At 49.1% G+C, this 24134-nt stretch overlaps 1 protein-coding gene across 1 annotated transcript in view; it reads left to right on the forward strand.

Annotated features, from left to right (window-relative positions):
* LOC147673594 (maestro heat-like repeat-containing protein family member 1) overlaps window positions 1-24134 on the forward strand; it is an 85203-nt gene that overhangs the window by 58170 nt on the left and 2899 nt on the right. The window contains exons 19-22 of the mRNA XM_086946377.1: window positions 5250-5369; window positions 6263-6361; window positions 22141-22224; window positions 22880-22951. Of these exons, the coding sequence (XP_086802503.1) occupies window positions 5250-5369; window positions 6263-6361; window positions 22141-22224; window positions 22880-22945 (369 nt within the window). The 3' untranslated portion in view covers window positions 22946-22951. The remainder of the gene's footprint in view (window positions 1-5249; window positions 5370-6262; window positions 6362-22140; window positions 22225-22879; window positions 22952-24134) is intronic.

Here is a 24134-nt window from a genome sequence, read left to right on the forward strand (position 1 = left end):
GCTGTCTTCTGTATCTGATGCCCCTGCAAAGGACGTTGCACCATACCATGTGGTCATCAAAAAAGCTGCGGATCTTTTAAATTTGACTTTGCCTACAGCAGAATACAAGTCTAATCTTTTGACTTTGGTCCTCCATTCCCCATCTTCAGTTGTGGAACCATTGCTTCCTTTTAATGAGGCTTCGACTGAGCCTATATTGGAGGTTTGGAACAGGCCTCTTACAGCTCCTGCACTGGCTAAGGGTGTTGCAAGGAGGTATAGGGTAGCACCTGGTGATCCTGAGTTTCTATCCTCGCATCCTTTGCCTTAAAGTCTGGTTATACAGGCAGCCTGTTCGAAGAAGACTGTTGGTGCTTTCCCTTAACTGCCTGGGGATAAGGAGTCCAAGAAACAGGATCAGACTGCGAAGAAGATTTTCTCTTCGGCAAGTATGGCCCTAAAATCGATCAATGTCACATGTCTCTTAGGGAGATATATACATGCCCTGATGGACTCTGTACGGCAGTTGGCTCCTAAAATTCCTGAGGACAGCAGGAAGGATTTCAATGAGGTGTTGGCCGATACACAGGCTTCTGCACGTCAAGGGATTCAAAGTGGTCTTGACACTGCTGATTCAGTTGCTCGCATTATGGGAACTTCTGTTGCCTCTAGAAGGGCTGCCTGGCTAAAGTCATCTGACTTTTCTGCGGACGTTCAGGCAGCCTTGTTGGATTTGCCATTTGATGGTGCTGGACTATTTGGCAAAAAATCTGATGCAGCTTTGGAAAGATTTAAGGACAGTAGAGCTACTGCCAGATCTTTGGGGCTGCAGTCCAGAGGCTCTGCGACTAAGAGGTATAGAGGTTTTCGACGTTCGTCCTTTCATCCCTACCGTCAAACTCAACAGCAGCAGCAACAGCAAAATCCACTATATAAATCCTACAGGGGCAAACAAAGATCTCGTCCTCGAGGACGTCAAGCCCCCTCCTCCTCTGCCCAACCCTTCACCATCAGCAAAGCAGCCCTAGATCCGCCATTCCGGATCATGCGGGTCCTGTAGGGGGTGACTTACCCATTTTCTACGGGATTGGGAATCAGTTACATCAGATCTTTGGGTTCTCAATCTTGTAGAGAATGGGTATGCTCTTCCCTTTCGGGAATTTCCTCCAGATTACCCTCCTTGCCAAGGATTTTGCTCAGAGGACCACCTACTTCTCCTGCAGGAGGAAGTCCTGTCACTGTTACGAAAGGGTACGATAGAGGTGGTTCCGGAGCAGGAAAGGGGTCAGGGATGCTACTCCCGGTATTTCCTGATTCCCAAGAAGGGTGGCAGACTTCGTCCAATCTTGGATCTTAGGATCTCGAACCTTTACCTGAAACAGGAGAAGTTCAAGATGCTCACCCTTACTCAGGTTCTTCAGGCGCTGCTGGAAGAGGACTGAATGGTGTTGATCGACTTGCAGGATGCTTATTTCCATATTCCTATCCTGAAGTCGCACAGAAAGTATCTCCATTTCACAGTGGGATCGCAACATTACCAGTTTGCGGTCCTTCTGTTTGGTCTTACTACTGCACCTCAAGTTTTCACCAAGGTCATGGCTGTGGTGGCAGCACATCTCAGAAGGTCGGGGATACCTGTATTCCCGTATCTGGACGATTGGTTGATCAAATCAGAATCTCCAGAGACAGTGTTCCATCATCTGCAAGTCACAACTCAGTTGTTGTACAGGTTGGGTTTTTCAATAAATGTACCCAAATCTCACCTGGTGCCCTCCCAGCGCAACCTGTTCATATGTGCGGTACTGGACATAACTGTATGTCGAGCATTCCCTCCACCTCAAAGGATTCTCGACATTCAGGGAATGATTCCTTTTTTTCACAATGGAGCGGTCGTTCCAGTCCTGAAGGTCCTTCGCCTGCTCGGTCTGATGCCTTCCTGCATTCTGTTGGTCAACCATGCACGCTGGCACATGAGGGCACTCCAGTTGTGTCTCCACTGGCAGTGGTATCAACACAACGGAGATCTCAGGAAGTCTGTGAGGATCTCCAGAGAAGCTGCAGCGGATATATCTTGGTGGAGCGTGGAAGGCAATCTGTCTCAAGGAAAGCCTTTCCATCTACCTCCATCGGTTGCCACGGTGATAACGGATGCATCCACTCTAGGGTGGGGTGCTCATCTGGGGGATCTGGAGATCAAGGGTCTTTGGTCTCCAGAGGAAAGGTTGCTTCACATCAACCTTCTAGAGTTGCGGGCGATACGTCTAGCACTCAAGGCCTTTCTCCCTTCCCTTCACGGGTGGTCTGTTAAAGTCCTGACGGACAACAACACCGCGATGTGGTATGTCAACAAATAGGGAGGAGTCGGGTCGCTGTGTCTCTGCAGAGAGGCTCTGCGTCTCCGGTCCTGGGTTCAGGACCATCAGATTTGTCTGATGGCAAATTATCTGGCCGGAGTTCTGAACGTGCGTGCAGACAGTGTCAGTCGGCAGTTCTCGGCCGACCACGAGTGGAGGCTTCATCCAGAGGTAGTTTGTCACGTCTTTCGGATGTGGGGAACTCTTCAGGTGGACCTGTTTGCCACACACGAGAATTCTCACTGCCCGTCATTCTGCAGTCTCCAGTATCCGATGCACAGAGCTTTGGGGGATGCGTTTCATTTGAGTTGGGGCTCTCAACTCCTTTACGCGTTTCCTCCCATACCCTTGATTCCTCGGGTTCTGAGAAAGATTCGCCAAGACCGGGCCCAAGTCATATTGATCACCCCGTGTTGGACTTGGCCTTTTCCCCTGAAATGTTTCGCTTTTGACCCCCTTGTCTAGGATGTCTCCCCCATGGTAATAAACCTGTATAGGCCATGTGTGGTAGGAGTTGCCCTGTGTTAAAATGTAATGTTATGTAATGGTGTGAGCACTTGTAAATTTTCCCCCATTTTAAAAATGCACCTGACTGAAATGTTCTGTGTTTAAAATGGATGCCATGGCCATGGGTTTTGCCACTGGACTGCCATAGGTCAGCGGTCTAGATATTGTTACCCAGCCACCCCTAGCTTTTGGAGGGAAAGCCTGGCACCCAGGGTGCTCAACCCCTCCCCTTGAGCAAGTTTAGGCCAGCTTTGCCAACATTCTAGAAGGTTCTGGCACTGCCTGGGAGGAGGGTATAAGTAAGGGGGATGTGCCACCAGAGAGTCACACAGAGCTGGGACAGGAACGTGAGGGGACCTGCTGTGAGGTGGTACCGCGACATGGGCCTGTGAGTTGGGCCCTGCACCCCTAAACCCCCCCCCTCTGCTGTCCCCCGGGCCCCTGACAAAGGAGGGCCCCTACCCAGGTCACTGACGCTGTTTGGACCTGGAACTGCGCCAGCGCAGCACGACAGAAGCCCCAGGAGGTGAGGAGTGTGCCCCTGGGCTGCCTGGGGAACTGTTGCCCCTTGTGAGGTACTGCCTATCAAGCGCTGCAGAGGGAGGTTTGTGCCCCAAGGCCTTGGAGGATTGTGTGGCCCTTTGGGAGCGCTGGGCTGCGAGGAGCCTACTGTGAAGTGCTGTGGGCTGCTGACTGGCGTAGACTGCTGCATTGCCCCGAAGCGCTGTGAGTCCAAAGACTGTTGCAGCCTGTGAAGCGCTATTATTTGGAAGCGCTGGAGAAGTGCTGAATTCCTACCCCCGCTGCGTGGGCTGAGAAAGGAGCTGAGAGCTGTATGGGCCTAGGGGGAGGAGCGGTGTGCTGTGACTAGCGCCGTTTGCTGAGGAGAATAGCGCCATATAAATAATTAATTAAAAGGGAGCCTACCCCTTACTGCCGCCGAGGAGACTGTGGCGCTGCTTGAAGATTGCGCCTTGTTGCCGCCGATCTCACCGCCGCAGCCCGGCGTTTGAGGGACCCCGCCACTGTGGTGGTTATCGTCGCGGCGGCCCCCGGTGCCAGGAGAGGGCCACCGGAGTGGAGTGAGGGCCGCGATAGGCCTGAGGTCGGCCTGGCCCGCATCACGTCTTGATTGTTGTTCTTCTTTATGTTGACTATCATTGTTCTTTCCACAGTTAGCAGCTGAGTGCTACACTCTGCTTTTGACCTATGGGTCACTGATCCAAAGGGTGAGACCCTTCACTCACTCCTGAGGACAACTTGTGATACACTGTGTAACATCAACACAGATTGGTTTTTTTATTGTCTGTTACATGTATGTCCACTTGCCTGTTCTGTTATATTGCATGTACTAGTGTGTTTTTTACTTCCTTCACATTGTGGCGACTGATCAGCCATAACAATAGCATGCACATACAGTGTCCCGGAAAAGCGATCCTGGAGACACATTGGTCCATACATGCAAAACATTTGTTTACTGTGTGTTTTCTTCATTTTCTTATTTTTTTTCTAAGTTGGACGATCAATTTTAAACTTTTTGAACAAAGGTATTTTCTTTTAGGGGATTACCTACACTTTATATTACATCTTAGATGTGGGGTAGGATTAGCTCTCTCTTTTTTAGGTCCTGAAGAAGTGGTACAGATACTTTTTGGGCCAACAGGCAAGAAACACGTTGACCTGACCACATTCACAGATTTCGGCTACTTGGATACATTACCTCCCTGTAGTCGCCCGTACCTAGTTATGTTTTTTTAAACCTGCCAAGGAAACCATCAGTTTAAATTCCAGTTGAATGAATACCTCTTTTTAGTCTCTCTTCACTTCACTATACACATTCACTCAACCTCACACATTCAAAACGCCCTCACACTGGCACTTTCATCAGATGGCAAAAATGAAAAGATCTCTGTTAAAGCGACCCTTCGTGGGGCCCATAGGGCATTGCATTGCCAGCCCTATGAAGAACACCCTTGATGATGAGACATTACATGCTCATGGATTTGTGAAGGCCCCAAGAAAAAATCCTTAGGATTCCCCTTTCTTTGTCCGCCTTTCTTTCTACTTTGCTTTCTGAAAGGAGCAGTATTTCCACTGGTTTCTGCATTAGCAGTTTCAGAGCCTAGGTACTGGACCTTCATTGGCTCACATTACCCCTCACTTCCTTGTTTTGAGTCATATTCAGGGCCATATACAAATCTCTACAATGTCCAGAAAATATAACTATACTATACATAAGATAACTAACATTTCACTCAACTTATTAAGTGCTATGTGAAAGTGTGAGACAAATATGTGCGTAGAGTGAATCAAAGATGAATACTCCAATATAAGTAAGACTTTCATAGAGTGAGCAGGAGATGCTGTTTATTCTTAACTCAGACTGTCTTTAATTCACTCCCATATTAGGGTTTTATTTTCCAGTGCCTTGGTAAGTGCATGGCCAGCTGTGATGATACTGCACTGATCTTACCCTTCCTCCGAAGCATGTTCGAATCTACTAGGTTCATCGCTACGCCTTACCATGCAGTAAGTATCAAGTGCATTTCTTACAATTATCATAGATTTATTTCCCTAGGGTATTTCACCCTGTACGCCCACAACAAAAACAAGTTGAGAAGGTAGTCATATGGGGCTGTGGAGCAACTGGATGTACATTTTGTAGGTTTGTAACTTCATTCATAGAGCTTGATGGTAAATTATTGATGACCGGTGAAACATTCCTCACTCAGTACTTCCTCTCACCCAAAAGTGTGATTTTGTACTCCGTGCATAGCCAAATTATAGTAGAGTGAAACCCCTCTACAGAGTAGATGAGGACTAAGTTAGCAGAAACTGAATGTAGAGCTCCTTTTTTCAGGTGACTAATAATGCATTTCATCAGGGATAGGTAGGAGCCACTTTAGGTGATCTCTCTTGATAGAAGCCAGTGTTTGAACAAGATAAATCAAGTTTAATCAATGTAGCTGATAAAGTGGTGAAAGACATAAAGCTATGTGAAGGCTTTGAAATGACTCTCTCAGAAAGGCCTTCAAAATAGACAACAGTAGACATGAAGAAGAAAGGATAAGCACCATTTATAAAGAAACCGCACTCCTTTGTTGTAAAGATGGCTTGTGTATTGAACTGTCCTTGCAGTTCCTTTATGTGAAACACCAGAGAGAACAAAGTGACAGAAAACAAATAGCGACGAAACTCTCATCTTATTGTCCAAAGATGCTTTTTAGGTAGCATGGTAAAGGCCCTCCAGCATAGCTGTATAAAGGTATCCTTAAATCATGCTTTCAGGCCACTGAATATATTTGCTTTACTAGTTGACAATCATTCACCAATACCAGCTGAAATCTCTTGTACTAAAGGTCTGTGTTTGGTTAATGTCTATTGTCTCCCTGAGGCTGAGAGTTGTCTTTCCCTATTTGCAGGGCATAGTAATTGGTTTCCAAACATGTGCCAAGGTTCATCCTTTCGCATGCCGGCAGGTACTTGAAGCGTACAAGGGTTGTCTTTCTGATATTGAGCTGGTAAGAACCATGCATCTCTTTCTGTTTCATATTTCAAACTTTCCTCAGCAGCGGCGGTTCACATTTATTAAATGTATTTTACAATTAGATAAAAGTTTACGAGAAAGAAAAGCTAAAATATGTCTAAAGACGTGGGCTGTCTACAATTCCGAAAACAAAACTGTATCAAATAAATGGCCAGTGCAGCTTCCATTCCTCATGTGTATATAACATTTGTTGAAGAAATTTGTTTAGAAAATTTATTTTGAAGGGGCTTATGATACCAAATGCAAGAATCTCTTAAATTTACCATAAAAACAAGTCATTCAACCTTTACTTTCTCCTTTGATTTACTCATGACTTCAGAGGTAATAGAGCACTAACGGAAATGCCACCCTCCAAGACAACTTACATTTAGGAATGTGGGTGTTCAATACAAGACCGGGTCTAAGACCAGGCCCTGGACACAAGGGGGGAGTGGTACTCGATATCAAACAACAGTCCTGGGTAAAGGCTGGGCTCTGTATCGACAGAATACAGTTACATTGAGGAAAGGTATACGGCTGAGCCCATATTCTATAGCACACAGCTTACTGTGTTCTAAACTCCTACTGAAATGGTGACTTGCCCGGGCCAGGAGGCAACCGGCACCAGCACTGGTGTGTTGTGTGACAGGACTACCTCTCCTGTCTGAGGATGGGCCTTCATGAGGCCAACGTGAACAACCCACTCTGACACATGGGTAAGGCAGTGTGATTGCGTTGTAGGGGCAGAGAACCACACATATCCCCTATGCCTAGGACAAGGCCAGGGAGGATCATTGTATTTGGGGGCTGGGTGACACTGAGGCCAGGGTTGATTTAGGCAGCTGGGTAAGCCAATATTCACTGGATCATTGGTTTTGCAGGGCATTTTCTTTGTGGCCTTCCTGCCACCTTTGAGGTTGGGTGTGTGTGTGTGTGGGAAACATCACTTACAACGCATTTATTACAACGCACTTCCATTACAACGCAACCATTACAACGCAAACCATTACAACGCATTGCGCTGGGGGGCGCTCTAGGATAGGGAATATATTTAATTTACTATCCAACACCTTCCCTACTATCCACGGGGACTGGAGTTGGAATAGTAAATTAAATAAATCACTATCCAGCGCTTAAAAGCACTATGCGTTGTAGTGGTATGCGATGTAAAAACCGCGTTGTAACAGCAGGCGTTGTAATAGCCTGCGTTGTAACGACACCAATCCGTGTGTGTGAATAAGAGTTAGGGTAAGGGTAATGGTACTCATTAAAGTTAGGTGTAGAGTTAATGTAAGCATAAAGGATGGAGATTGACTTCAGGTTGCGTAAATTGTGCCAGTTACGGAAGTTCAAGTTCAAGTTCAGGAATTTGTATAGCGCACTACTCACCCAGAGGGTCTCAAGGCGCTTGGGGGAGGGTTGTACATTACTTATCAAATAGCCAGGTTTTAAGCTGCTTTCTGAAGGAAAGGTGGTTCTGTGTAAGGCGGAGGTGAGTGGGGAGAGAGTTCCAGGTTTTGGCCGCTAGGTAGGAGAAGGATCTTCCTCCCATGGTGGATCTGTGGCTGCGCGGAATTGTGGCGAAGGCTTGATTGAATGATCGTAGTTGGCGGGTGGGTGTGTAGAAGGACAGACGTGTGTTGAGGCATTCGGGACTTAGGTCGTAGAGGGCCTTGTGTGCGTGAGTGAGGAGACGGAACGTTATTCTCTTGTTGACGGGGAGCCAGTGGAGGTCTTTTAGGTGATCGGTAATGTGAGCTTGACGGGGGATGTCCAATATGAGTCTGGCTGAGGCGTTTTGGATGCGTTGGAGTTTTTTCTGTAGTTTGGCTGTGGTTCCGGCGTAGAGGGTGTTTCCATAGTCCAGTCGGCTAGTGACCAGTGTGTGGGGGACAGTCTTTCTTGTTTCGGTGGGGATCCAACGGAAGATTTTTTTGAGCATGCGAAGTACGTTGAAGCATGAGGATGAGACGGCGTTGACTTGTTTGGTCATCGAGAGGGATGAATCTAGGATGAAGCCCAGGTTACGTGCGTGGTCTGTAGGTATGGGTGCTGTACCCAGGGCCGGTGGCCACCACGAGTCGTCCCAGGCAGAGGGGGATGATCCTAAGATGAGGACTTCCGTTTTGTCCCAGTTTAGTTTTAAGCGGCTGTTCTTCATCCATTCTGCTACTTCTTTCATTCCTTCGTGAAGATTGGTTTTGCGGTGTTAGGGTCTTTGGTGAGGGAGAGGATCAGCTGGGTGTCGTCTGCGTAGGAGATGATGTTGAGGTTGTGTTGTCGCACGATGGATGCGAGGGGACTCATGTAGACGTTGAAGAGGGTGGGACTGAGTGAAGATCCTTGAGGTACTCCGCAGATGACTTCGGTGGCCTCTGATTTGAATGGGGGAAGGCGGACTCTCTGGGTTCTCCCGGCGAAGAACGAGATGATCCAGTCCAATGCTTTTCCATGTATTCTGATGTTTCTGAGGCGTTGTATGAGGGTGCTGTGACAGACTGTGTCGAATGCGGCGGAGAGGTCAAGTAGGATGAGGGCAACTGTTTCTCCCTTGTCCAGTAGCGTTCGGATGTCGTCTGTAGCTGCGATGAGGGCGGTTTCGGTGTTGTGTTTGGCTCGGAAGCCGGACTGTGAGGTGTCGAGGGAATTGTTGGATTCAAGGAAGGTGGCGAGCTGACTGTTGACGGCTTTCTCAATGACTTTGGCAGGGAATGGGAGGAGTGAGATGGGGCGGTAGTTCTTAAGTTCTGAGGGGTCTGCTGTGGGTTTCTTCAGGAGGGCGCTGAGTTCGGCATGTTTCCAGTTTTCTGGGAAGGTGGCGGAGTTGAAGGAGCAGTTGATGACATCGCGGAGATGGGGTGCAATGATGGAGTCTGCTTTGTTGAAAATGTAGTGGGGACATGGGTCGGTTGGCGATCCTGAGTGGATGGAGATCATCAGGCGGATGGTGTCTTCAGTAGTGATTGGGTTCCAGGCGCGAAGGTTGTGAGAGTTCTGTTTTGGTTCTGGGGTGGGTGGAGAGGACTGTTCTTCGGACTGGTTTTCAAAGCTGTTATGTATGTCGGCGATTTTGTTGTGGAAGAAAGAGGATAAGGAGTCACAGAGGTCTTGGGAGGGAGTGATGTCGTTCGTGCCGGCGGTGGGGTTGGTAAATTCTTTGACGATGTTGAATAGTTTCTTGCTGTTGTGGGCGTTGTTGTCGAGTCGGTTCTTGAATGCTGATTTCTTGGTGGATCGGATCAATTGGTGGTGTTTGCGGGTGGCGGCCTTGAAGGTGGTCAGGTTGTTAGTGGTTGGGTTGTTTCTCCAGGTTTTCTCGAGAGTACAACATAACTTCTTGGATTTCTTGAATTCATCGTTGAACCAGGGGGCCTTTTTGCAACCTAGTTTGATTTGGTGGTTTTTCATGGGTGCTAGTTCGTCAGCGCTGTGGGTGATCCATTGTGTGAGTTTGGAGGCAGCTTGGTTTGGATCCGATGATATGGCAGGAGGGTTTTGGTTAAGCGATGTGAAGAGTTGTTCGGCTGTGATTTTGTTCCAGTTTCTTCAAGGAATAGGTGGTGGGGGGTTGTGGGTCAAGGACTTTTTGTAGTTGAAGTGAACCCAGCTGTGGTCCTTCCAATGGAGAGCTGTGGTGTGGTCGAAGGAGATGTGCTTGCTGGAGGTGAAGATGGGATCGAGTGTGTGTCCGGCAAGGTGGGTGGGGGTGTCAACAAGTTGTTTGAGTCCGAGATTGGCCAGGTTGTCCAGAAGGGTGGTGGTGTTGCTGTCGTTTTTCTTTTCCAGGTGGAAGTTGAGGTCTCCCAGTAGGATATAGTTCTCGGAGTTGAGGGCATGTGGGCTGATGAAGTCAGCGCTCTTCCAGACTCTTAAACAAAATGGTTCTCCACTGATACATTACTTTCAGTTTGGCAGGGTACATCAGCATATATTGAATGTCCTTAGCCCTAACTTCTCACTTAACCTCTAAGAAAGTTGTAAGAAGGGGCTGCACTTTACCTGCGTAATCGGGTCAGAGCATAACCATAGAGTTGGTGCAATGGACGTTGTTGTGCCTGCCGCAGGATATAGTCTGTCCATAAGGTACAGTATACTGATGGTAATGCCTCTAGGTGGTCTCCCTGGCTGTGGCCTTAGGGCCAGTGCCCTGTGCGCCCTTTCCAGAATGAAGTAGGAGGATAGCTCACAATCCATGATGCAGGTTCTGAAGTATTCTGTGGGGAATTTCTCTCATGTTGCCCTCCCCCTCTTTTCTACTCTGGGCCACCAAATCAGCTGGGCTGTCACAAGCCCATGGGGGGTTGATTAAAATGAAAGGTGGTCCCTACCACTCCCCTCCCATTTGGCTGTATCCTCTCCATTGCGAGTCAAGAGTCAATGCAGAGGTAGAGGTAAGTCGCTGCAGTGAGATTGCAGCTCCAGGTTGTGTCTGTTGGCGGAATGTCCATCTCCCGGCAGGTCGTTGTTTGCCTCATAAGTTTCTCTCATCCTCGACTCCCTACATAGGCTTAGGTTGGCCAAAGGGGACAAATGTAGCGGGCACCACATGGATGTTTTCATCCAAGAAAAGTTTGCCCCATAGTTGGCTCAATCAGGCTGCAGTTTCAGTCCTAGCCATGTGTGGTGACCAGTCCATCTCCTCCACTCTAAGGTGCCCGTTGTAGGAGAGTAGGGTCTGCAATCCTATGATCACCCAGATTTTTTGCTTTTGTTTCACTGGTTTACGACTTTCTCTGGCTGTGGGCCTGCCAATCAGACCCACAGCCTGGCTGTTCTCTTTCTAAATTACGATATGTACCCTAGGTGCATTTACCAATTGGTACTGGGCCACCTTATCAGACCCTGTAACTCAGGGCATAGGTGTACCCAGGGCCGCCAGGGGCTGCAGCATGTATTATGCCACCCCTGGCTGGCCTCCTAAATTTGACACAACTGGCTGCATGACAGCTGGGGCGAAGTCGTGTAATCACCCTTTGCTTTGGATATAGTAGCCTATATCTAACCATACAATGGACACCCGAGTTCCTATCAGTCACTCCTATGGCAGGCCTTGACAATCCTGAAGGCAGAGTGCATGGGCTCGTGTGAACTGTGTTCTGGCCCGAGCCGAGCCGGTTGCAGCTTGCGGAGAAAAGACCCAATGGCTGTTCCCTGATAACGCGTACCACATCGGTAACTTCGGTGTCGCGTTATCAAGACATGTCGAGTAAGGTGTCATACGAATCGGGGTGCTGCCCTCTCACCAACCCTGGCGACGAGGTTAGCATTCCGCCCTTCTAGAGGGACACGACATGTACGTAACTGTGAACCCCGGTTAAAGTTAACGAAAGCCTCAGCTCCACAAAATGGAGGCTGCCACCACAGACACGAGTCTGACCTCCTGCTGCTGGGAGTCCTTCCAGCGAGGAGCACTTGGACAAAGGGTTTCCTGTCGAGGGCGGTGTTCGCACCGTCCCAGACAGGGTTTGTGTATTCTGGGTAGGTAGGGCTTTTGCGAGAAGGTGACTGCGGAGTGGCACCCCGGTGCTCACTACGCATCTGCCGGTTAGAACCAGTTCCAGGGGCGACAGCCCTGGCCTAGGGAAAGTCCGGCAGGGGAGAGGGGTGTAACTACCCCCCTTCCTGGTCCCACCCTTAGGGCAGGACCTAGTCATGTACCCACCCCTTTCTTTAGAATAAAGGCCGGAGCGGGGACCCTTCCAAATTAGATCATCTTTGAATCAAGAATACTTTCTACGAAAGGACTTCAAGACTCTTCTCAAGATTTCTCCCTTGTGGCTAAGGAGTAGTCACCCTGCATCAGCGGGCACCATCTAAGAACTCTGCGGTTTGCTGTAAGTCCTTCCTCAAGGAATCCAACGGCCCAGCTCGACGAGAACCGGCTTCCCTGGCACCTCTGACCTCTACCCACGTCATCAGCTCAGCTGTGATCTGTGGGTGCGACGAGACCTCGAGGGACCGGCCATCATCAGAACCTGCACGCTCTTAAAACCAGCACGACCATCGAGGTAACTCTCTGGTGAGTGCTCTGGGGTCCGAGAAGCCCCGACCCTGAGCCGCTCCAGCACCGAAGTGCAGTCTCCCAGCATCTCCACGATCTGCGTGGGGCCCTTCTGCTCGCTGCTCAGCACGTTGTCTGGTCACTAGCCGCTGGCTTGTGCCCTTCTGTGACGACATCCGAGAATCATCACTGCTGGTCTGGTTGCTCCAGACTGGCCCTTGCTTCCATCTTTGCGAGAAGCACCCCGGACCCTCCTGGTCCACTCAAGACGCCATCTTAGGCCCACCACGTGGCCCTGAGAACTGCCAAGGCTTGTTGCCCCATCCTGGGCCCAGCGACGCCGACAGCATCATCCTTCGTGGGACAGCTCGCACCTCCACCGTGGTCGCCGACAAACGCCTCCTGGTCCGTGAGACTGCAGAGCCTAGCGTCGCCCACTCACCTGGTCGAGGTGACGGCCAACCGGTGCCTTCCTGGTACCCTCTGACTACTGGCTAGTAGTACGAACTTGGTCCCCTCTGCTTTCAGGTTTCTTCAATCTCCGATCCAGGCTTGGATCTCTACGAACTATTCAGCACTGGTCGCCGGCCAGCAACTCCTTTTCTTCCGGCTCCTGGCTCGTCAGCGAAGACCCCGACGCCTGTAAGACTTGTGCAGCCGCAGCCCTCGTGGCTAGGTAACTCGGCATTTCGGTGCCTGCATAGCCTCCTTACTCTAGGGTCCCGAGTCCCTCGCTTCCGACTTGCCTTATCGGGTCCGCCCGAAACCTTAACCTTCCCGTGTCCTCGGACACTTGTTTTTAAATTGTGCACTTGAAGTATTTGCTAAAGAGATTTGGTTTGTGCTTAGTACCCTGTCCTCATAAAGAGTACAGGGCTGTTGTGATTCTTAATAAATATCCTGTTTATTTTCATAACACTTGTGTGGTGTCCTTTCACTGGGTGTTCAAGGGGTACATGTGTGGTAAACAGCTGGCTTAACACGCCCTCTCGAGTCTTTAGCCTTAGACTGCTCGTATCCACGCTACTAGGATAGCTGGTCTATAGGTTGACTTACAACCAAACACCATAGGGGTCGTTGGTACGATACATAGCGGTCGCTAGAATAGCGAACGTTGCATATCGGGCCAACTTCTCACATTGGTGAGCAGCGGTTGGGATTTGAGCTTGCTGTTGTTTTACCACACGTATCCTAAGAATATCTTGTTGAAAGATCGCACAAGTACTGTTAGTACATATAACTAAAAGCTTAGAATACTCTGAGTTCTACTGAACCAGCTGTTGTAGCTCCTCAAGGCTTAGCACACCTTGGCTACAACTCTTAGCAAGGGAACAGTAGGAAAACACATAGTGTAGGTAGGTGCATCACTTACACCACACTAGAAACAGTATGTCGGGCCAGGGAGGAAACTCTGAGTCTCCCCTTGTGTCAGTTGACCCTCCACAGGTCATCCCTTCAGGATATACTGTGCTGAGCTTCAAGGAGTTAAGACGACTGTGTCACTCCCGGAAGATTCAGCAGGGGTCTAACCCCACAACGTCCTTTCTGATTGGTCTCTTGGAGACTTATGATGCCAGGAGAGCTGAGAAACTTCGTAGCTCTTCTAATCCAGAAGGAGACATGCCTCCCCTCGAGGGAACCCGGGACGATCCTGACCTCATACACCTCGCAACGGAGAACGAAGATGGCGAGGAGGATGAGGATGAGGATCTCTCTGGGGATGAGGCAGATAAGGGACAGGTAGAAGTCGTCAGACTAAGCAGGTCCAACTTAAGCAAACATGATAGCGGTACTGGGGAACCCCTGGGGCCACTATCAGGTCAGCTTAACATTGGGAATGGACGAGCCCGATCTCTGTCAAGAGACTCTGGCGGATCCCTTCGAACCAATGGCTCTCACAACTCTTCTCAAAGAGGGATGACATCCCCTCAGAGGAGAGTGTACGAAGCTAAGGAAAGGGCAGCCAATCTGAGGATCGAAAGGGAAGAACTTGCCCTGGCCAAAGAAAGGCTTGCCTTTGCTAGAGAGCAACAGTTAAGTGGGGTAGTCCCCACTGGTGGCAGCAATGTACCTAGTAATAGGGAAAAGAGTTTCGATACGAAACACCTTGGGAAGATAGTGCCCCCCTTTAAACAAGGGGACGACATCCACAAATGGATTACTGCTTTGGAGAGGGCCTGCACTGTGCAGGGTGTTCCCCAGAGTCAGTGGGCAGCTATCTTGTGGCTCTCCTTTGAAGGAAAAGGAAGAGACAAGCTCCTCACCACAAGGGTGGAGGACGCTAACAATTACCAAGTCTTGAAGAATACACTCGTTGAAGGGTTCGGCCTAACCACTGAGCAGTACAGGGTGCTGTTCAGGGATACCCAGAAAACGCAGTCTCAAGATTGGTCTGATTTCGTCGATTGTGCCACTAAGGCTTTTGAGGGCTGGTTGCTGGGCAGTAAGGTTACTGATTATCAAGGATTGTATAATTTGATGATGAGAGAACAAATTTTAAACAATTGTCAGAACCAGTTGTTGCATCAGCACCTTGTCGACTCGGATCTGACCTCTCCCCAAGAATTGGGAAAGGAGGCAGACAGATGGGTTCGTACAAGAGTTAAGCAGAACCAGGGCCAGAATCAAGGTGGTCAGAAGAAAGCAGACCAGAAGGGTAAAGATTCTAAAGGGGAACAAAATGACCAGAAGTCTTCGACAGGTCCCCAACAACCCAAAGAGGGTGGGGGTCAGGCTCCCCAAAAGAAGAAAGAAGGCCAATCCAAAAGGTGGTGCCAGTACTGTAAAAGTAAATCTCACTGGTTTAGTGAGTGCACCAAGAAAGGAGGAGGGCAGACTCCTGCCACTGCAGCCCCTAAGGCACCTGTGCCCCCTAGTACAGTCAGCAGTGGTAGTGCGCCTCCCAAGGGTTTAGTAGGGTTAACCCTGGGTTCTGAGGGGCGTGACAACTTAGTTGGCACACTCACTCAGGCTGTCCTTGTCAGTACAGGGGACGCAGACGTATCCCCTGACGTAAGCCCCAATACTTTGGGCAAATACCGACAGACGCCTTTCATAAATGGAAAGATGGCTCAGGCCTATAGGGACACTTGTGCCAGCGTCACCATGGTGACGCCTAACTTTGTGGACCCTGGACAAATCATGCCAGGTACAGAATTCCTGGTGACCAATGCAAGCAATGTCACTACCAATCACAGTATGGCAATTGTAGCTTTCTCCTGGGGAGGGGTAACTGGCCAAAAGAAGGTTGTAGTTAGTCCAGACCTCCCAGTGGATTGTTTGTTGGGCAATGATTTGGAGTCGTCACAATGGTCAGAAGTGGAGCACCGGACTCACATGGAAATGTTAGGTTTGCCAGCACATGTGTTCGCTGTGACTAGGTCACAGGTCAGGAAATGCCCCACTGAACAGGTGCTGGATCCTGGAACAACGGACCAGACACCTCCCAAGAAAAAGAGCAGTAGGGTTAAGGCTGCGCCTTCCCCCTTGCCCCAGGTTGTGGATCAAGTCTCAGAGGAGGCTGACCTACGAGAATTGAGGGAAACTGAGCCTAGGGAGTTCGAACTTGATCAAGTTGAATTATTGGGTTCAGGGGGACCCTCAAGGGAGGACCTGGGGAAGGAACAGTTAGACTGCCCTTCTCTTGAACCCCTCAGACAGCAGGCTGCTGCTGAGGCTGCTGGGAACGCCACAGGTACCCACAAGGTATACTGGGAAGATGGACTCCTGTACACTGAGTCGAGAGACCCCAAGCCTGGCATGACCAGGAGGCTGGTCGTACCCTTGTCTCAGCGTGGTTTCCTACTTACCTTGGCCCACGAGATTCCCTTAGCAGGTCACTTAGGTCAGACGAAAACGTGGGACAGGCTTGTCTCGCACTTTCACTGGCCTCACATGAACGAAGATACCAAGGAGTTTTGCCGCTCCTGTGTCACTTGCCAAGCCAGTGGTAAGTCAGGTGGCACGACAAAGGCCCCCCTTATACCAATGCCTGTGGTGGGGGTGCCCTTTGAACGGGTGGGGATCGACATCGTCGGTCCCATGGAACCACCTACAGCATCAGGGCACAAGTTTATACTGGTGGTAGTGGATCATGCCACCAGGTATCCTGAAGCTATTCCCCTTAGGACCACTACAGCACCTGTTGTGGCAAGAGCCCTAGTTGGAGTATTCTCCAGAGTGGGCTTCCCTAAGGAGGTCGTCTCCGACAGAGGTGCAAACTTTATGTCGAGCTACTTAACTGCTATGTGGAAGGAATGTGGTGTCAACTACAAGTTCACTACACCCTATCATCCACAATGCAATGGGCTTGTTGAGAGATTCAACAGGACCCTAAAAGGGATGATTCATGGACTACCGGAAAAGCTTCGGCGTAGATGGGATGTCCTGATCCCCTGCCTCTTGTTCGCCTACAGAGAAGTCCCACAGAAGGGGGTTGGCTACAGCCCTTTTGAGCTTCTGTACGGGCATCCTGTAAGGGGACCCCTGTGTTTGGTGAAGGAAGGATGGGAGAGACCTCTCAAAAAGCCTGCAGCCAACATAGTGGACTATGTGCTTGGCCTCCGCTCGCGGATGGCTGAGTACATGGAAAAGGCATCAGAAAACCTTAAGGCCAGCCAAGAACTCCAAAAAGCTTGGCATGACCAAAAGGCTGTCTTGACTGTTTACCAGCCCGGACAGAAGGTGTGGGTGTTGGAGCCAGTGGCCCCAGCAGCACTCAAGGACAAATGGTCCGGGCCCCACACCATCCTGGAGAAAAAGGGAGAGGTCACCTACCTGGTCGACCTGGGAACTCCCCGGAGCCCCCACAGGGTGCTTCATGTCAACAGGATAAAAACATATGTCGACAGGAAGGACATGAGTTTGCTCATGGCCCTAGATGAGGGACAGGAAGAGGAGAGTGACCCTCTCCCCGACCTGCTCACTCAGAATCCTGACGATGGCTCGGTAGATGGTGTTGTCTTTTGTGGCAGCCTCTCCGAACATCAACAGAGCGACTGTAAACAGGTTCTTCAGTCGTTCCGACATATGTTTTCTCTAACACCCAGTCAGACCGATTGGTGCACCCATGAGGTCGACACTGGCGACAGCTTGCCCGTAAAGAGTAAAATCTACAGGCAGCCTGATCACGTTAGAGACTGCATCAAAAGTGAAGTGCAGAAAATGTTGGAGCTGGGAGTCATTGAACCCTCGGATAGCCCTTGGGCTAGTCCCGTCGTTCTAGTGCCGAAACCTCACACCCAGGGTGGTAAGAGAGAGATGAGGTTTTGCGTAGACTACAGGGGTCTCAATGCAGTCACTAAGACTGACGCCCACCCAATACCAAGGGCAGACGAGCTTATCGATAGATTGGCTTCGGCCAACTACTTAAGTACGTTTGACCTGACGGCTGGGTACTGGCAAATCAGGTTAGCTGAGGACGCCAAGCCTAAAACCGCATTTTCAACCCCTGGTGGGCATTATCAGTTCGTGGTGATGCCCTTTGGTCTGAAAAATGCACCTGCCACCTTCCAACGGTTGGTGAATCAAGTCCTTACTGGGCTGGATGACTTCTGTGCGGCGTATCTTGACGATATTGCTGTCTTTAGCTCCACCTGGGAGGATCACCTGGTCCACCTGCGGAAGACGTTAGAGGCACTGCAAGCAGCAGGTCTCACTATCAAGGCCACCAAGTGCCAGATAGGGCAGACACAGGTTGTATACCTGGGCCACCTTGTAGGTGGGGGTCAGGTTCAGCCACTGGAGAGCAAGATACAGTCAATCAGGGACTGGGCTCCTCCAACCACCCAGACTCAGGTTCGAGCTTTCTTGGGCCTGACTGGTTACTATAGGAAGTTTGTCAGGAACTATGGTTCAATTGTGACACCATTAAACGAACTGACGAGTAATAAAATGCCAAAAAAGGTTCAGTGGACAGCGAGCTGTCAAAAAGCATTCGATGACCTAAAGCAGGCCATGTGCACGGCGCCTATCCTCAAGAGTCCGGACTACTCCAAACCATTCATTGTCCAAACAGATGCTTCTGAATTGGGTGTGGGAGCTGTTCTTTCTCAACTGAATTTTGATGGTCAAGACCAGCCCATTGCTTTTATAAGCAGAAGGCTGACCCCTAGAGAGAAGAATTGGTCAGCTATTGAGAGGGAGGCCTTTGCTGTGGTTTGGGCCCTGAAGAAGCTGAGGCCATACTTGTTTGGCACTCACTTCAAGATTCAGACCGACCATAAGCCCCTCTTGTGGCTAAATCAGATGAAGGGTGAAAACCCCAAACTGCTTAGGTGGTCCATTTCCCTACAGGGGATGGACTTCACAGTGGAACATAGACCTGGTACTGATCATGGCAATGCCGATGGACTCTCCAGATACTTCCACTTAGAACAAGAAGACTCACCTGGTCAAGGTTAGTTAGTTGTTCCGACGTTTGGGGGGGGGTCATGTAGGAGAGTAGGGTCTGCAATCCTATGATCACCCAGATTTTTTGCTTTTGTTTCACTGGTTTACGACTTTCTCTGGCTGTGGGCCTGCCAATCAGACCCACAGCCTGGCTGTTCTCTTTCTAAATTACGATATGTACCCTAGGTGCATTTACCAATTGGTACTGGGCCACCTTATCAGACCCTGTAACTCAGGGCATAGGTGTACCCAGGGCCGCCAGGGGCTGCAGCATGTATTATGCCACCCCTGGCTGGCCTCCTAAATTTGACACAACTGGCTGCATGACAGCTGGGGCGAAGTCGTGTAATCACCCTTTGCTTTGGATATAGTAGCCTATATCTAACCATACAATGGACACCCGAGTTCCTATCAGTCACTCCTATGGCAGGCCTTGACAATCCTGAAGGCAGAGTGCATGGGCTCGTGTGAACTGTGTTCTGGCCCGAGCCGAGCCGGTTGCAGCTTGCGGAGAAAAGCTTGCGGAGAAAAGACCCAATGGCTGTTCCCTGATAACGCGTACCACATCGGTAACTTCGGTGTCGCGTTATCAAGACATGTCGAGTAAGGTGTCATACAAATCGGGGTGCTGCCCTCTCACCAACCCTGGCGACGAGGTTAGCATTCCGCCCTTCTAGAGGGACACAACATGTACGTAACTGTGAACCCCGGTTAAAGTTAACGAAAGCCTCAGCTCCACAAAATGGAGGCTGCCACCACAGACACGAGTCTGACCTCCTGCTGCTGGGAGTCCTTCCAGCGAGGAGCACTTGGACAAAGGGTTTCCTGTCGAGGGCGGTGTTCGCACCGTCCCAGACAGGGTTTGTGTATTCTGGGTAGGTAGGGCTTTTGCGAGAAGGTGACTGCGGAGTGGCACCCCGGTGCTCACTACGCATCTGCCGGTTAGAACCAGTTCCAGGGGCGACAGCCCTGGCCTGGGGAAAGTCCGGCAGGGGAGAGGGGTGTAACTACCCCCCTTCCTGGTCCCACCCTTAGGGCAGGACCTAGTCATGTACCCACCCCTTTCTTTAGAATAAAGGCCGGAGCGGGGACCCTTCCAAATTAGATCATCTTTGAATCAAGAATACTTTCTACGAAAGGACTTCAAGACTCTTCTCAAGATTTCTCCCTTGTGGCTAAGGAGTAGTCACCCTGCATCAGCGGGCACCATCTAAGAACTCTGCGGTTTGCTGTAAGTCCTTCCTCAAGGAATCCGACGGCCCAGCTCGACGAGAACCGGCTTCCCTGGCACCTCTGACCTCTACCCACGTCATCAGCTCAGCTGTGATCTGTGGGTGCGACGAGACCTCGAGGGACCGGCCATCATCAGAACCTGCACGCTCTTAAAACCAGCACGACCATCGAGGTAACTCTCTGGTGAGTGCTCTGGGGTCCGAGAAGCCCCGACCCTGAGCCGCTCCAGCACCGAAGTGCAGTCTCCCAGCATCTCCACGATCTGCGTGGGGCCCTTCTGCTCGCTGCTCAGCACGTTGTCTGGTCACTAGCCGCTGGCTTGTGCCCTTCTGTGACGACATCCGAGAATCATCACTGCTGGTCTGGTTGCTCCAGACTGGCCCTTGCTTCCATCTTTGCGAGAAGCACCCCGGACCCTCCTGGTCCACTCAAGACGCCATCTTAGGCCCACCACGTGGCCCTGAGAACTGCCAAGGCTTGTTGCCCCATCCTGGGCCCAGCGACGCCGACAGCATCATCCTTCGTGGGACAGCTCGCACCTCCACCGTGGTCGCCGACAAACGCCTCCTGGTCCGTGAGACTGCAGAGCCTAGCATCGCCCACTCACCTGGTCGAGGTGACGGCCAACCGGTGCCTTCCTGGTACCCTCTGACTACTGGCTAGTAGTACGAACTTGGTCCCCTCTGCTTTCAGGTTACTTCAATCTCCGATCCAGGCTTGGATCTCTACGAACTATTCAGCACTGGTCGCCGGCCAGCAACTCCTTTTCTTCCGGCTCCTGGCTCGTCAGCGAAGACCCCGACGCCTGTAAGACTTGTGCAGCCGCAGCCCTCGTGGCTAGGTAACTCGGCATTTCGGTGCCTGCATAGCCTCCTTACTCTAGGGTCCCGAGTCCCTCGCTTCCGACTTGCCTTATCGGGTCCGCCCGAAACCTTAACCTTCCCGTGTCCTCGGACACTTGTTTTTAAATTGTGCACTTGAAGTATTTGCTAAAGAGATTTGGTTTGTGCTTAGTACCCTGTCCTCATAAAGAGTACAGGGCTGTTGTGATTCTTAATAAATATCCTGTTTATTTTCATAACACTTGTGTGGTGTCCTTTCACTGGGTGTTCAAGGGGTACATGTGTGGTAAACAGCTGGCTTAACACGCCCTCTCGAGTCTTTAGCCTTAGACTGCTCGTATCCACGCTACTAGGATAGCTGGTCTATAGGTTGACTTACAACCAAACACCATAGGGGTCGTTGGTACGATACATAGCGGTCGCTAGAATAGCGAACGTTGCATATCGGGCCAACTTCTCACACCCGTTACATTGTTACAGGCCACCACCTGGAAGTGAAAGCAGCAATGTGCCACACCTCAGTCACGCGCCTGTCTTCTCTCCCTCTCACGCTCCAGGAGTCGATGCAGAGAGGGTTTGCCACTGTGGGTTCACAGCTCCAGGTGGTGTTTGCCTCTGGCAGGCACACCCAGGCCGTCGATTGCAGAAATTCGCTCTCTCATCCAGGGCTCCCTGGATAGGTTCGGGTGGGCCAAAGGGGGTGATTATAGGGCCACTGCACAGGTGCCTGCAACTGAAAATATGTCACCTAAGGTTCGGATTCAGCAAGGTTCTAGGAGCTGGCATGTAGCTCGCTCAAAATGCGGCTACCATCTTAGGCTGCTTGGCCACGCCCCCAAGTAATTTCTTTCTTGATTTCTTTACAATGTAGTGGAGGTGAGTGATCTGTCAATGGTAGGCGAGCCTTTTGGGAGGCAGGATGGTATTTATCAGATAAGGTAGAAACTGTATTGTTTAGAAAGAGCCATACAAGATTTCTTAGGTAAAGAGCAGAGTGAGCACGTATGGTAGCAGCACACGTATACACTGCCAAATCACTATTATTCACTGTTACTGCATCTTTGATCCATTACTCACAAAAGCAATATTTCACTCACACATATGTTCTGCTTTTAGGTGATGAATACAAGGTGCTAAGGATGTGAAATGCCAAAATAGGAGTGAACATAGTATGCTGTTTCTTGTACATATGTTTTTTATTTGCTTGAGATGTGCAGCCTTTCATGACTTTCTTCTTCAAGACTCATGACAGTCTACATTTGTTTACAAGGGTCTTGGTAATGCTGATCTTTTTTATTATATTGTCAGGATCCGGACAATCTGCTTGAAGAAGTACCACCACCAGAATACAGGGATGACTTCCACATCCCCACCTTTTCACCTGAGAAACATGTGAGTTTTCTTTAAAATACAATACCATCATGTTCATGTGCCTTCTCTCTCAAATTCTGTTTCTTCCATACCATCTTCACAAAGTACATCCACATGATATCACACGAATAATTTCCCATGGAAACTATACTCCATTCTCAGAAAATCAAGGAATTCTTTACGTTATTAACTAGGAGTGAATGGTGTAGCAACTCAATCCGTCTCTCATCCACTGGTACCCTTAGAGAGCTAGAGCTGATTTCTTAACTTCAAAGCTGGTTTTAGTGCACAGTGTAAATGTACAGAGGTGGAATGTATCTCCTGAAGGAAAAAGAGATTATTTAAAACAATTACCCTTCTGACTACTAGACTAACCTCTTCTGAGAAACAAAATACAGTGGGGTTGATCCAATTTGTGGGCGAGGAAGGATCTATGGGCTAAAAATTCCCTTTCACAATAGGAGCAAATTTAGCTTTTTCTATCCTCCCTTCTAGACTAGACAAAGAATTTGGCTGGCCTTGGATTTAATCAATGGAGAAAAAAGCTCCTATTCCTTGGGGTCAACCATTTACTGGCAATGCCCAAAATTTGCATTTTTTGAGAAAAATAAGTCAACTGTTATACATGTTGTCATGTCTAAATAGCCTTCTTGTTTCCATTCTCTCTATCTACCAGCTTGAGGACATGATCAAGATGATGAAAAGCACTCTCAGGTTGTGCGAGTTCATACTTTCTAAGTAGGGTGAGGTAAGATTTTGATGCTTTTTTCCTGTCAATGTGAGTGAGAGTGTGAGTACTATCAGACTAAAAGGATCAAACAACAAACCATCACTTATCGATGGGGGTCACTGGAATGTAATGTAAATGTAGGGTGGATCTGTAGAGAGCTGCTTGTCACCCGTGAGGGTCTCCAGGCACTTCTTCCATACAATAATGGGTTTACTATACTTACCAAACAATCCACCCTATGCTGCATAGTTTACAGTTTTTTACAAATAAATATTTTGCTAGTTTAGAAGAATCAAATTACATATGGTGTTGCTCTGTGGCAAACGTTAACTACTCACCTGAATTTATCACCCATGTGTTATGCTGGTACTAGAGAGGCAAAACATTTTGCGAGAACAACATTAATATTTGATAAAACAGCAAAATAGTATTGTCACAGAATGTACTACATTATGCTGCATAATTTGCATTGTGTTCCATAATTTGGCCTTCCTATGTGTCTCATGAATAACAATATTGTGGGACACTAATATCATTGATAAAAAAATCAACAGACAAAATATCAAAAGGTAAGTATGTAACGATTTTCTGTACCTAATTCAACTTATGTGTACCAAAATACATATACATATATCTTCATTTATTTGGAGTTAAGAATGGCAAATGCATATGTCCCTTTGTGCATTTACCCTTTAATATTTTGTCCCTCGATATTTTGTCCACAGTATTACTGTGCCACGATATTCTTGTACTAGACGTTCAAGAGTACAATCGGCCCTTCTTAGCTTCATAATTCCAGAGCCACTTATAATATAAGGCCTTTGGTTACTGTTTTAAATTACATTACAGTTATGAGGGTTGAAAAGGAACGAAATACATAGGTTTTCAAGAGCCTAGGGAAATATGTAACCAACAATGGAACTAGCGAGACTGAGCGATCACATCCCATTGGTGCTGGAGGAGGAGAGATTTCGGGGTAGGGTTGTCCAAAGCACTCATCATCATAAAAGAAACACCTCTATTTTGGGGAAGACTGGGTGTAAAACCTTTTAGAAGAGAACTACTTTACCAATTCAGAGATTCATCATGTGAGAATAGAGCCACCAAGAGCTTGGCTGTAATTCCTCTATGGATGCTTTGTGATTGCACAGAAGAGCAAAATAATTCTGCAAATGTGGTACAGATGCAAAGGGGGGCCCAT

This window comes from Lissotriton vulgaris, chromosome 12 (genome assembly GCF_964263255.1).
Source record: "Lissotriton vulgaris chromosome 12, aLisVul1.2, whole genome shotgun sequence".
NCBI classification, from domain to species: domain Eukaryota; kingdom Metazoa; phylum Chordata; class Amphibia; order Caudata; family Salamandridae; genus Lissotriton; species Lissotriton vulgaris.